Source organism: Coffea arabica, chromosome 5c, assembly GCF_036785885.1.
Source record: "Coffea arabica cultivar ET-39 chromosome 5c, Coffea Arabica ET-39 HiFi, whole genome shotgun sequence".
NCBI lineage: Eukaryota > Viridiplantae > Streptophyta > Magnoliopsida > Gentianales > Rubiaceae > Coffea > Coffea arabica.
The window spans coordinates 40,916,057-40,931,412 of record NC_092319.1 but is presented as its reverse complement, the minus strand read 5'-3'; the positions used below and the strand labels follow the sequence as shown (position 1 = coordinate 40,931,412).

The following is a 15,356-nucleotide window of genomic DNA, read 5'->3' as shown; positions in this document are numbered from 1 at the left end:
ATTAATACAAAAGAAGGCAAATCAGCCAGAATTTTTTTTAGAATCAAGACTTAAAACTATGTGACAACCAGAAAAAAAGGAGTTAGCTTTGGTATTCTTGATTTCTTGATCTTTAATAAAGCCAATAGACTCAACACACAATTTTTTTTCCATTCAAATTAATTGAGATAATAATTAGGGTAATTTTCAATAACATGCATTATGTGTTTTTCTTGTGAGACAAACTTAAATGGTCATTGTTCTGACCTTGAACAACTAAAGTGCCTGTCTTGATCAAATATTTAAATAAAGATTTTTGTAACGGATGACTAATAAACACTCGTTAATTCATCTAGATCTCATCATGTAAATATATATAATTACAATTATTACAATCGTGTATGTAGAATGAGTGGTGTTTTTATAGAACTACAGATGTAAACACGACTACACGTGTAAACTGCACCACTCATCTATACTCATCTATATTACAATCGTGTGTACACCACCCATTCTTATAGAATGAGTTTTTAGATTAGCTGTTTGGATTAACTGATTTTGGGTTAGCTGTTTGGATTAGATGTTCTTAAAATAAACCACTCGTGGCTGAAGCACTAACTGGAGATACGAAGATCTATCTGTAGTTCTTATAGAATGAGTGGTGCAGTTCTGTTAATTAGATGCCCATCCCAAACCGTTTAAACAAATATCTTCCCAAGTTCTTATTTGATTCGAAGAAGAACTTGGGGCTTTATCATCGTACAATTTAACTGGTCAAGTCTTGTAGAATGCCTAATGCCTATGATAGACACTGATTTATGGACCATATAATACACTTCAACTGGTCAATCTTTGTAACCATTCCTATTTGAATTGACCGTTTATATATTGATTGTGTATCACCACCAACGCTGTGTGATAACTCATCTGAATTTTATTCACAGAGGATATATACATCATAACTATTACTATTTCCTTTATATATATCACTTGGTTCTTGGATTCATTCCTCCTCAAGGATATCATACACACCCACATCCTCCAAAGCTTGACTTTCTTTTCCTTGTCGCATTCAAGCCATGCCAGAGGCACCTAAGGTATCATCAACTAACCATCAGGAGAGTTGTCTTGATGATAAGAATCAACAGGTTCTTCAATTCATCGAAGATGTTACTAGCAATGCAAAAGAAGTTCAAAGAAGAGTTCTTAATGAAATTCTTTCGCGTAATGCTGGAGTTGAGTATCTGCAAAGGCATGGCTTCAATGGACAGATTGACTATGAAACATTCAAGAGCACCTTCCCAGTTGTCACGTATGATGATCTTAAACCAGATGTTGATCGTATAGCCAATGGTGATACTTCCCCCATACTTTGTTCTCAGCCCATCTCAGAGTGCCTAACAAGGTTAGTCCATCTTCAGTTGCTACACAAAAGTAAACTTTAATTCATCACAGACCGGATAAGTACAAGGCTCTTCTTACCATTATTATACCTGTAAATAGTCGATTTAATCTGATTTTATAATATCTTGCCAATACAATTATCTTGCCAATACTAAAATTGATCGTTATGCTTGTTTTCTTTTCAAGTTCATGGACAGATGTCCTACAGTAACGAAACAGGAGCAACTTTCTCATCTTCTCTTTGATTTTATGACAAACTTTTTTGTGTGTTTTTTTAAACATTATTTTGCTTGGCATGTAGCTCTGGCACGTCCGGGGGAGAAAGAAAATTGATGCCAACAATTGAAGAAGAGCTGGGAAGGAGGTCATTTCTGTACAGCCTTCTGATGCCTGTGATGAACCAGTTTGTTCTTGATTTGGATAAGGGCAAGGGGATGTACTTCTTGTTTGTCAAATCAGAAGCTAAGACACCAGGCGGTCTTCTGGCACGTCCAGTTTTAACTAGTTACTACAAAAGTTCACACTTTAGGGACAGACCTTATGATCCTTACGCCAGTTACACTAGCCCAAATGAAGCAATTCTTTGCTCAGATTCTTATCAAAGCATGTACTCTCAAATGCTTTGTGGGCTGTGTCAAAAGGATGAAGTTCTTCGTGTTGGAGCTGTCTTCGCTTCTGGTTTCATCAGGGCTATTCGATTTCTCCAAAATCACTGGCCTCTTCTTTGCAATGATATTCGTACTGGAACTCTAAACCCTGAAATAATTGATCCCTCAGTGAGAGAAGCTGTTGTGAAAATTCTTAAACCAAATCCACAACTGGCAGAAGTTTTAGAGGCTGAATGTAGAAAGGAGTCATGGAAAGGCATCATTCCCAGAATATGGCCTAACACAAAATACATAGATGTTATTGTCACTGGTACCATGTCTCAGTATATTGATACACTCAATTTCTATGGCAACAATCTCCCATTGGTTTGTACCATGTATGCTTCTTCAGAGTGTTACTTTGGAGTCAACCTTAACCCTCTTTGCATGCCAAGTGAGGTTGTTTACACTCTTATTCCTACCATGGCCTATTTTGAGTTCCTGCCTGTGACCTCAGAAAATGAACCTGTGCCTCTCAACCCTAACAAGCACCATAAACTAGTTGATCTTGTTGATGTGCAGCTTGGACAGGACTATGAGCTTGTCATAACTACTTATGCAGGTGAGATTTATTAAATTAGCATACAATGTGAAGCTTTTTTATTTGCTATTTTTGGCTGGTTTTAATTTTTTTTAAAATAAAAGTTACTATGTCAAGGTATAACCGTTCTGTCCAATTATAAAAAGCTAATGCTGACACCATTCCCTTGAAATCAATTGTATATCTCACGAAATACTCTCAAGAATTATTTGTACTGGGCGTCTTTGAAAAACTTAAAGCAAAGAAGACAGAGTTCTGATGTTCTCATTTGAATTTCAGGGCTCTATCGATATCATGTAGGGGACATTCTTCGAGTTGCTGGATTCAAGAACAAGGCACCTCAATTTACCTTCATATGCAGAAAGAATGTTGCTCTTAGCATTGATTCAGATAAAACAGACGAGGTCGAGCTGCATAACGCTGTCACAAAAGCTGCTAATAGCCATCTCTTGCAATTTGATGCATCTCTTATAGAGTACACAAGCTATGCAGACACATCCACTATTCCAGGACATTACGTTTTATATTGGGAAATAGGCTTCAACAGTGCGAAGTCAATTCCTGAATCAGTTTTTGAAGATTGTTGCCTGACAGTTGAAGAATCACTAAACAGTGTGTATCGTCAGGGACGAGTATCAGACAATTCCATTGGTCCATTGGAAATAAAGGTAGTAAAGAATGGAACTTTTGATAAAGTTATGGACTTTGCTATCAGCAATGGTGCATCAATTAATCAGTACAAGGCACCAAGATGTGTGAAATATGCCCCCATTGTTGAGATCTTGAACTCTGGAGTTGTTTTCAATTACTTCAGTCCAAAGTGTCCAAAGTGGTCTCCTGGTCACAAGCAATGGTGCACCAACTAAACAAGAAGAAAGGCTGCTGAAAACATGTAGGCAACTTTCTTGAAAGGGAGAAGAATCAGCAGTGGCTTTTGCACTTTTGGCTGTTAGTTAGGAAAAAGTTAGTATGAAATCCTATTACGTACTTTGTGAGGGGCAATTCCTAGTTGGTGTATTAAGAATTGTTCTTTCAGCGTGTACAATACACTCTTAGTAACTAAGATCTTTGTTGTGTGCTGTTAGCTTTTTCCTCTCGGAGAAAGACTGCTGATGAGGAGTTATATTCCATTTCTTATCCATAATTATTATTACATCTTCAGGATTTTGAAATAGAAAGCTGCGACTTAATAACACCACCACATATGCCACTATTTCTCTACATCAAATCGAAATTTCTTAGATTTTGAACTTAAAACAGCCTCTTAATTCTCTAACTAATCTCTATAAATGATTCTTTTGTAAGGTAAGAATAGTCCAAATTCGAAAAGAATTGAAACATGACTTTCATTTTGCTCTTTAGCAACGTAACAATGGGATTCCTGCAAGGACAACTAACTCACTCAAAACATGTGCTCCATTTATTGCAGAAACCACTAAATGGACTTCATATTAACTTTAGGGTAAATTACTTATAATCCCTCTATGATTTTATACAATGTCAGATGACCCCCCTAAGGTTTCAAAATAGTCATATAATCCCCTTATGATTTTGTTTACAGTGGAAAATGGGCTAAATGCCCGATCAATTATGGCATTTATACCAAACACGCTCTAAAAGCACATATAATAAAATTTTAATCTCCATATAATTTTCTTATGATTTGTATAAATATCCACTTTACTCCCTGTGATTTTTGCATTTATCCACGTAATTTTCCTATGCTTTTATACAAAGTAGTTAAGTCATTAATTGATTTAACATTTAAATAAGTGTACTATCGGTATTTTAATGGATAAAATACCAAAAAATCCCTATAGTTTACCGAATGTTTAATTTAATTCTGTCTGGTTTGAAAACCTACATTATAACTTCCAATAATTTCAACTAAATTGAAAATTAGATGGAAAGCATCAAATCTAACGGTTATATGTGAAATATCAATAATGCCCTTGCTATTTGTAAAACACTTTCCATTTAATTTTCAATCTAGTCGAAATCGTAAGGTGCTATAGTGTAACTTTTCAAATTAGAGGGAGTTAAATTGAACATTCGTCAAATCATAGAGAGTTCATATTTACGGGGCAAAATTAACATTTTGCGTACAATCGTTAGATTAGAAGCTTTCCGTTCAATCGTCAATTTAGTTGAAACTACAGGGAGTTATAGTGTAGATTTTCAAATTAGAGAGAGTTAAATTAAACATTTGGCAAACCAAATAAAGTTTTTGGTATTTTACCCTATTTTAATTAATGATGTTACACAGGCTATTTTCCATCAAAATTTCACTTTATACAAAATCATAGGGGGATGAAATGGATATTTTGAAACGTTAAGAAGGTCAAATGGCAATAGACGAAACTATAAGGGGGTTATATGTAATTTGCCCTTAACTTTATGTGCCAATTATTGGAAAATGGCAGCTGAAAAGCTATCTCTAGAAATTGGTTTTATTTCTTGTGTCCATGACGCAAATGATTCATCATGAAACTCCATCCATATTCCCACTACACTTTGTGGAGAGAAATCAGATGTAATACCAGCAATTCAATTATTTTAGTATGGTTAAGAATTAACTGCAGATAATGAAAAGTCCTCTATACATTTGGAATATGACTTTTTTGCACGTTTTTCTTGTTCTCATTTGCATGATAACTACCCCATTGAGCCTTGTCTTTTTCTGCTGCTACGTTTGCTACTATTGCCATGCATGAGCTGATCCCTGTCCATTCGACAATTTCCTTCTTTCTTGGCTCGTGTTTCCCAAAGGACTTGGGAAGGACAAAGTAGCACAATCGAACATTTTCCTGCCATAGTGTCGGTGGTTGCTGGTTTAGCAGTTCCTTGTGTGTGCATTAAAGGATCATGATCGATAAGATTTGCCTTATATGGTAGAAATGCCATGTTATACTCTTGATCTCAGAAACTTTGAGCTGGATAGTTCCATTTCTGGCTGTCGGCATAAAAGCAATTTTGGATAAAACAAGAAGATAATCATGATGTTTTAAGCATTTTGGGATTTTAAACCATGTAGGCGTAAGCCAATGCTGGATATAAGGTGGGGGCCCTTATTAAATATAGAAATGTGGGTATGATATAATCGTAAAGATTTCATACAGACCAAAATATAGGTACACGATTGGTACTGTTTAGAGTCTTTTGTGAGAGTACAAAATCGTGCTAATTAATTACATCTTAGTCTAGAACAGTAGAACCATGTGATACCAATCTATCGTAAGTATGTTACAGTAATTACATCTTAGTAAAGAGTAATGTTTGTTTGAAATGAGGAGAAAGAAAAGGCAAAAAGCAAATGAGCTTCTTTCTTTGTAGTTTCTGACTTCCTTGGTGGAGGTACAAAGTAAACATATATACTTAATTGGCAGGCTGGAAAGTCCAGCAGTAACTTCAAAAGGTTGCGATTTAATTACACCTAGAAATTGGATTGCAGATCCAAACATTCCTCGGTAAATATGTTATAGGCAAGCCAGAAACCACAATTTCCAGTTATCAAAATGTGAAATATCATGAGATGACCTTACAAATACAGTTTTCCAAGGAAATTAACCTCACAAATGCTGATTATTTTTAAAGCATTATAGATTCCAATTGTCCCATTTTTTGTGTACATATTTGCTGGAGAGATTTAAGACTTGACATGTAACTAGCAACTTTTCTAAGACATTTTGGGGTAGAAATTCATATTGTCACAAGTTGCTAGGCTATTGCATAACTTTTGGTCTTATCAAATAACATCATCTGCGATCCAATAACACCAAATATTAAGACAAACTAAGTGTCTGTTTGATAACATAAAAAAGTGCTGAAACTGAATTCATTCAGACATCAGATGTTTTAGGTGTTTGATAAATAAAAATTTTTCTGCTGAACTTATTAAGTGGTGCTGAATTTGTATGTATTTTTTTCAACACAAGAATCATAACTGAATGCTTAATATTCATATATCTCTTTTCAGTGCTTAATATTCAGCAAATTAATTGTTTCAATATTCAGAATTCAGAATTCAGATTCAGTTTTATCAAACAGAGCCTAAGACAATTCATTCCTCTAATTGATCAGCTCCAAACATGATCTAGACTTGTGCAAAGATAGCCTACTGAAACCAAATCTTGGCATTAGAAGAAGCACGAGAAAATCCCATTATCTGTGACTTTATTTTCTCCCGCTCAAGTGAATTTCCGGGCTTGGAGAGACTTGAGCTGAGAAACATTTCTTGCAAAACCTTTCCATGCTTGAGAAAAAACTTCACTAGGCTAATATCATTCTCACATTCTGAAAATCCATGGATCTTTACCACCTTTAAGTGATGAAGGAAGGAGTTCATAGCTTGGCTTTGTGATTCCCAGAATCTTTCTTCCCCTGAGCTAGATGATTCCCAGAGGTCCCTATTCCATTTCTAGAAATACAGCAACAAGAATAAGGTCTTGAAACTATTTATATATTATAGAAAAGAAACTGGAGCAAACCGAAATCGGGTGAAAATGCCAGAATCAGTACTTACTCTCCTTTCAGCATTTTGAACCTCGTCAATTTTCATGATGAGCGTATGAACTTTGGGCGAATTGCGGAACAAACCAGCTAATCCTGGAAGATTATGTGTATTGAAACCGGTCTGCAGCTCCATGGATATGAGTCTACTAAAAGGATATTGGAAAACTCCACCAAAATGATAGTTTTTCGACAAAATCTGCAACCAAAAGATAGAAGAATCTTTGTTAGAAAATATTTTGAGAAAAAGGAGCAATATTAACTGAAGATTTGGGAATATGTAGCACGGTCCAATTTGCTTTTTCTTGATTTCAACGAATGACCAAATACTATGATTGTGCATATACTTGCACTTGCCTCTTTCCTCTACAAAACAGATGCACACTTGCACGGGATATCAACCAGACTGCTACGGAAATTTTAAACTCTAAGACATCTTCACTATAAAAATTCAAAATCATTTACTCATAGAAAAGAATCATTCATATATAGTAGGTTTTTGGTGCTTTAGATATATGGATATAATGGCCAACTATTTCGAGGCTAAATCATTCTTTGAAAGTTTAGAAATGCATTGCAACTATTTAAGTCCTCACAAATATACTGAATCATGGACTTTGCACATACAGAATAAATTCATTAGGGGTCCAAGCAATTGTCCCTTAACAGTAGCAGAAAACTGATGTACTCATCTAAGCCACTTGGCTTGGGGAAATCAAACAATGGTTGTCATTTGTCATATGTTGCCTTGACAAAAGAAATGTTTGAGACAATTGATGATTTGATGTTACAACCATATTTGAGATTCAAAAATAGAAATATATTCAAGCACAGTTGAGATGTAGCAATGTACTTTAGAACCTTGACAGATGGACGCCCTTCTCTTCTCGACAGTTTTATTTCTCATCTCGTAATTTAAAAAAAAAAAAAAAATTTCTTATCTCGACAGTAAGAAAATTTTGGGAGATATATTGCCATATTTATCTGCATCATCAGCCTGATCTTGACTAGTGAGATGCCTATGCCATGCAAGATATAATAAATATGGTAAAGAGCAGGAATGTCTCATGACAAAAGTGAAAAGTGAATGGCAAAATACCTCAATACATGGGCTTTCAAGTATAAGAGACTGGGAATGAGAAAGTCCAGACAGAAAATTGGATACACTGCGAAGCTTTGCTGCACTTATGTCCTCATGAAGCACAAAAAAACCCACAAACGCCTCATGCAAAGAAATCAAGTTCTCCACAGAACAGTTTGCGGGGATAGAATTATGCGACCAAAAGATCATTTTAATTCTTGGACCATCAATCTTCAACCAACTACTACTACTATAAGCATCAAAGCAACCTACAATCCGTAAATTCTCAAGTTTTGGGCTACAGATCTCCAAATCTTCTAACTGAAAGCAATTCTCTAAGGTTAAATCTTCAAGGCCTCGACAACTAACACTAAGATGCTTCAATCCGATAAATATTTCTAAACTCAATTTCTTAAGCATAGGGAAAGATGAACCTGAAAACAAATTAAGAAGGGAAGGCTGATCATACAAAATCACACGTGAAAGTGACAACGACAACAGTGATCCAAATCCACCCTTAAGAATGGTAACGGGAGGTAATCGAAAACCAGGATATTGAGATTTCAACCGGAAAATCCTGAGTGACTGACTGAGTACAACACTGCGTGGGAAATTGAAGAAGTCATTTGTTGTAACCTCAATATCAAGTTCTTGAACATTAAACCTTATGGCTCTTCTGATTAGGCCATTCAGGCGAGAAAAGCTCAAACAAGCACGAAATCGGAGGACCCTTAAGTCAGAATACTTATTATGATCACGAAGAGCTAAAACCTGACTGATGAATTCAGCACCTTTGGCCAGCAAAGAATGCAATTTTTTAGAATCAGTAGCATTTTTAACTGGAGCATCAGCAACCGCACCAATGCTAGTGAAGTCGAGATCAGGGAAAGTGTACCATATTTGCCTCCATCGCTTGGAAAGAATGCTGGTTTGAGCAATTGATCTGATGGGTAGAAGGAAAAGAATATGATGAATAACAGCATCAGGGAGATCACTGATCCGGTCTTCGTGACCTTGAGGGGTTTTTTCAGATATGGCATTTAGTAAAAGTTTCTTTCTCTTGGCAGATCTTGTTTCCATTGATGTTGTTTTCCAGAGTTATTTTTGGATAATGTTTGGCGAAAATGTTTTGAAGAAGGAGTAGTTAGGGTTTGAAACTTTCAAGAAGTGGACTCAACTGCATACGAGAAGAGCGCTATTGTTTTTTGAATAAGTTTGTTTGAATTCAAATTAGAAAATATACACTCGAAAGAAAATCTCCATTTGTTTCTTGGCTTGTGAATAAAAGAGAGGAGGCCATGTTTCACATTTCCCCTAAAGAATGTCTTGCTCTATTTGCTCCCTCAACTGTTTGTTATTTCCAAAATCTTTCATTTCTAATTGAGTGAATGGATGGTAAGAGAATTAATACGTTGTGAAACTAATTGTACGCTCTAGAGGGTTTCTTAAAATTATGTCAGATAAGTTGTCAATTGTGACTCTCCTAGGTTAGTGTCCTAAGAATGGCCCTAGATGTAACTTTCATGAGGTTTAAAGAGATAAGTGAAAAGTTTCGAATGCAAATTCTCCCATTCACACTAAAAAAAAAAAAAAAAAAGAGGTAAAGGGGGAAAAGAGCATTGAAATAAGTTATTTACTCATTATTATGCTAAAAAAAATGATGAAAGAATAGAGCACTTGTGTGTATGTATAGGCATATTTGTTTTCTTGAATTAAGTTTCTAATATTTTATAGTTGTAATTTCTTACTTGAGGAAAGCAAGATATGATTTTTGATTGAATATTAGAGGACATTAAACAACAAATTTGACCAACGGAGTAACCATTCATTCTTTTGTAACAGTTCCCGCATCATATTGTTAAGCACATCAAACAAGATTCACTTTATAATTCAAAGCTTTAAAGAAGATTTTGTATTTTGAACTGTTCTAAAGACGATAGTAAGTGCATATCCCATCCCCTTGGTTAGCTTTTTTGTAACTGAAATGGATATAGTTGGGTTATCTTGTAACGATAAACAAAGCGAAAATATTACTGTACCACTTCTAAGTGTGTGGCTTGTAGAAAAAAACTTTTTTTTTAACTTTTTTTTTTTACCTTTCCTCTCATTCTCATATCCATCTCATCTTCAACTGCTAAGCTTAGGATTCGAACTTTGAATTTAATGGTGGAAAGAATTTTAAGAGTGCACCTCTGATCATTGGGTCGAGCCTAGTGGTTTTATAGAAGGTTATCGATCTTTCCATGAGTTTTTTTTTTTTTTTTTGGAAAAAAAATCAATATCATGAGTTGTACTAAGTTTTAACTCTCTTTGCTTATATGGCTTTCATCAAATCTATCTCCAATGCTAATTCAAAGACCAAAAGCCACTATGACACCCTGGCCGGCCGTTTCTCAATGTGAAGAACAAATTTGGAATTATGAATGCTTTTTGTGGTGGTGGTGGAAGTATTGCTACAGCTAATATTTTACTTCCAGAATAATATTCTTTCAAAACAATAAATTTATTCTTATCAATGTGAATACAATCTCTGATAATTGGAAAATATATATATCATCACAAAAAATTTTCGATAACATAAAAATGCTTTGGCATTATCATTTGCCTTTTTTTTTTGCCAGTGATAAATGCGCTCCACATTACCACAAAAGCCTCATTTTTTTCTTTTTTTTTTTTGAGACAAAAAATGCCCCCAAAAATCATTATAATTCGGCCTTTCAATCTCATCTAACAACTCGCAATTCTCAACTAAAACAGGGCCTCTTCTCCAGCCAATTCATTTGTGAGAAGCACCCAAGACTAAAGAAAGTGAAAAACATTTTATGAAATGCATAATGCAAATAATTTAATAAAGTTCTTTAAAAAATACTAATAATAAAGTAGAACAAAAGGAAATCGCAATTAGCAGTTTAAGAATATATAGAAAAACAGAATCAAATTTTGCTCCTGAAATATCACCATCTATTTGCACAATCCCCGTGTTTTTTACCCATAGGTCCAGGATACGGCCCAGGAGTTGTGCTTGAATGGACGAAGGTGATACTTTATTATAGGGTCAAAACTTGGGTAGATCCGGTGTTTAAAAATTTGGACCATTTGGAGAGATGGTGTGATACAATTTAGATCATTAAGTTTTTGAAAATTGAGTCTACCCAAATGTGAACTTTATTCAAGTGGAAAATAACAAATATTGGTGAATAGGATCTCGTGGTTGAAGGACCAGCACAAACTCAATTAAGGAATTGGGAATGAGGAGTGGGAAAGGAACATTTTTAGGAAACATATTTCCCAAAAAAAATTTTAACGTTTGTTTAGATTGGATTTTTTTTAAACAATTTTTATATTCTCCATAAGTATATTTTCTAATCACTTTTTTTTTATTTCACATACTTCACACAATATATTTTTCTACAAAAATTTCAGAAAATAGCAATTTTAAATGGACTTTTTAGTTTCCATTTGTTTGATGGTCCTGTAATGGAGAAGATGGTGGGCTACATATCATTTGAGGAAAGTCAGCAGCAGTGCCGTGTCTGTCCTTGGATGATCGAGCAAAGAAAACCAAAGGGTTACATTGTTGTTTCACACAAAAAATTGCAGATGTGGAGCGCCAGAACACAATTGTTATCATTTACCTTGTTTTTTTTTTTTTTTTGGGTGGTTTTGGTACTCTAATTGGTGCTATACAATGCAAAATTTCCATACCAACATGTGTAATAAACGGAAAACTTTCTATCGATCATGAGTAGTTGATCTAGGACTAACAAGAAAATTTTATTTGAACATACAAAGATTTCACTTGATTCTATTTACAAGTCGAGTGGAACCACTTAGTTTCACAACCGAGTGTGGCGCATTTTCATGACTTTATGGGCTGATAAGAACCCATTGTATAGATACGTCAAGTGTGTTCATGGCCGAGTGCATAAAGATTCAAAAATTCATTTAGTGCTTGCTTAAGATTGTCATGGTTTATTGAAAAATACTTCACGTAATAGAGTTTCTAATTAAAGCACTTATTAAGTGTTTAAGTATGTGTTTGGATGCAAATTGTTAGGTTCATTAGTAAAGGGTTAGTCCTATATTGGTTCAAGAGATAGAGAAAGAGCGATTAGTATGTAAGTAATGACCAGAAACCTAATGATTTAAGTTTTTGGGTCAGAGTTGAGTTTCTAACTTACATATTGGGCTTTTTAATGGACTCTCTCGAGGTGTTTTTCCCTGTCACGAACTTGTATAGATGCTTATTGTTTTCAATAATATGTGATTTTGAATTTTTGAAATATACTTATCTCTTTATTCAGATTATAATTTATGATCAAATGATCGAATTTCGTGTTTGGTTTTAAAAACACAAATGCATGAATGATGTTTACCAAACACTTTAAAATTTTTCTCATCATACATTCATGGATTGATGTGATGAAGCAATTTGGAAGCGTTTTAAGCCAAGTCACACCCACCCTTCTACGGAAAGCGGATAGACTACAAGACGGCAATGAATCATCGCAAGAGGAAGTTCAAAAGTGGCAAAGCAAAGCTGCAAAAATGGAGGTCAAAATCAGAAAAATTAATAAGCAACTTGGGAAAAAGAATATGACTATAAAGCTCAATTGCTGCTGTTTTTGACCTGGATGATTTCACTATACCAATGTGGATGAGGGGGTCCAGAAAGGGTCATTATTCAGAAGGTTGCAAATTGGTGAATCTTTTTTTTTTTATCATTATTTTGGTAAGATCTTTGAATGTAGTTGTATTTCATGAAATATTGAGATAATGACTCACTAGATGTTTTGTTAATTTCTGGTAGATCTACTATGGTTGTTAAGATTGCAATTCTTTTAGATGATAGTTTTTAGACAAAAAGTAAAATATTTGACTGACTAGCACTTTTTTTCTCTTTTTCATTTCTTATCCATTTACACTTGGAGAAAAGATTTGATTTATACCTCAAAATGACAAATGGATCAATGAAAAACACAAAAAAAAAAAAAAGATAGTTGGAAATGGAATTGGCAAACTCAATACGATATTTATATCAAAGTTGGCACATGTTCCATGTCCTACATACTATTCAAGCGTTAGTTCATTTATTAGATGTACACTAGCAACAAATGAATAAATAAGAAATATAGAGTGTATATAGTAATCAAATTTTCTTTCCTTCAAATAGATTAATTTTTTGGTTACAAAAATTGAAAATTTTGAGTAGGCTACTCCACAGCTTTAAATAAAAGTGTTTTTTTTTGTTATATCTCTTTTTTTTTTGTCGAAACGTTAGCTTTATATATCACTGTAAACTTTACAGTATTTGGACAAAGATCCAATCAAAAGGACAACCGTCCTACAAAAAATCATTGGTGCCTAACACCTAAGATTGGGGTTTACCCATTCTTCATCTAAAAAGATATTTAGAGCATGCAAGCTCAATTTAATACTACCTACTTTCCCTGAATTAGCAAAAGAGAAAGAACACTTTGGAAACAAATTACTTATGAACTGGATGTCTTCTATGAGAGTAGCCATCAGTTGATTGCTGTACATGAAAATTAAGAGTACAACAATTTATCTAAAATGGGAGGTAGAATTTAATCTTTTTGCTCTGCCCTCAAGCTACAAGGACAAATTAGATGCTATACATGAAAATGTACTCTCTCAAAGAAAAGTGAAAACTTTAAAATGCAATTAGAAATGCCAATAGAGTACAAGTGAGACAATACTTAATCCAAGAATCTGAACTGGTGCCATCAATGAGAAATACAAGCAGTTGCTCACTTTTTTGACTGAAAAATAAAACATTGAAATTTTCTTTAGATTTTGTTTTCTTGCTTTCTTCTCTCTTTTTTTTTTTTTTTTCCTTTAGAAAACATTTATCATTGTTTAGATTAAGACCTATACTAGTAGAATTGACTTCCATTTAAAGACAAATGTATGTTAAAAATAACAGAAAGAAAGAAACATCTAGGTGGTTTCTATGCAAAGAACCAGGACAATAAAAGTATAAAGGAGATTGTATAGCAAAGAAAATGTAACAAACTCACTAAAACAACCAATGGAAATTTGTTTAGTCTTTGTTATTTATTAAAGTGTAAAAATAAAAAACCTTCTAGTAATTTTTCAAGAATTTCAAGTCACATGCATGTCATGAGCTCTGCAAACAGGTGTTAAACTGTTTAGGGTCACCTCCAAGTGAGTATTAAATACATGGAAAATTTCTGTTTAATGAAAATCCCATCTATGGCAGACAAAAAAAAATCCCATCTATGGCCTTTATTCACAAATGAAAAAACTCAGCAAAATTATTTGGCAAAAATTAATTCAGACATTGATTTTACTAAATTATAGTAGGATACGAAGCAAAAGTTCTAATGGATACTTTTAAAAGTGAACTGGAGATGCACGCTGGTTAGGTGTCGCAAGAATTATATTGAGTAGAAATTATTACATATATTTAGTATTTAACAAATTGTAATTCAAATTTTAGCAGTTAGTTTCAACTAGGAATGGCAACGGGGTAGGGTGGGGAAGGGGAGGAGTCCCGCTGTCTACTAATCCCCGTCGACCCAGCCCCCGCCCTACTTCCCTCGTAGGGGCTCAAAAAAAAATCTGTCCTATAATTGCATTGCAGCCAAATTTTATCCAAAAATCAAGCACTTAAATACTAATATATTACAAAGTTATTATCCACTATAATTTCACAATTGAAATCCATAAAAACAATCAAATAAAAGTTATTTGAATACAATCCAACACGATGAGACAAATACAACTAAAGTAGTTAAGTTCTCATTTTTTAGACAAATACAATCACCAAGTCATTATTGTGTTTTTTAAGAAAAAAGTGTTACTGTGTTAAGTGTAATTAGGAATTTAGTATAAATGTTCGGTAAATTTAGCATAACTAATTAATAATTTCTATTAGTAGACATGTATAATTATTAGTATAATTGATAATATTAATTATATTATTTATATATATTAGTTATTAATTGTGATTTTCTTCTAACCAATATATATATAATATAGTTAACTTTAATTATCATGCATAACAATATAATAGTTGGAGATGATTTTAACACATACAATAATTGGAGATGAGGGAAATGATTGTGAATATAGTTGTAAATGGGCAGTTTTTAATTTTAATTACCAGCATTTTTGAGATGTAATTTATTGAAACTTTTCATTTTTCTTA

General features: G+C 33.8%; 2 protein-coding genes across 2 annotated transcripts; one reads left to right on the top strand and one right to left on the bottom strand.

Annotated features, from left to right (window-relative positions):
- Positions 1 to 1,058: 1,058 nt before the first annotated feature.
- Positions 1,059 to 3,565, top strand: LOC113689886 (indole-3-acetic acid-amido synthetase GH3.6-like). The gene is made up of 3 exons (XM_027207685.2): positions 1,059 to 1,384; positions 1,685 to 2,592; positions 2,851 to 3,565. Exons 1-3 carry the CDS (start codon positions 1,059 to 1,061, stop codon positions 3,435 to 3,437), a joined length of 1,821 nt encoding a protein of 606 aa, XP_027063486.1. The 3' UTR covers positions 3,438 to 3,565.
- Positions 3,566 to 6,606: 3,041 nt separating this feature from the next.
- LOC113690368 (putative F-box/FBD/LRR-repeat protein At4g03220) lies at positions 6,607 to 9,241 on the bottom strand. Its single transcript, XM_027208226.2, has 3 exons — positions 8,180 to 9,241; positions 7,094 to 7,279; positions 6,607 to 6,988 (listed from the first exon to the last, which is right to left on the bottom strand). The coding sequence occupies exons 1-3, from the start codon at positions 9,239 to 9,241 to the stop codon at positions 6,686 to 6,688; spliced, it is 1,551 nt and encodes a 516-aa protein (XP_027064027.1). The 3' UTR covers positions 6,607 to 6,685.
- Between the last annotated feature and the right edge of the window lie 6,115 nt (positions 9,242 to 15,356).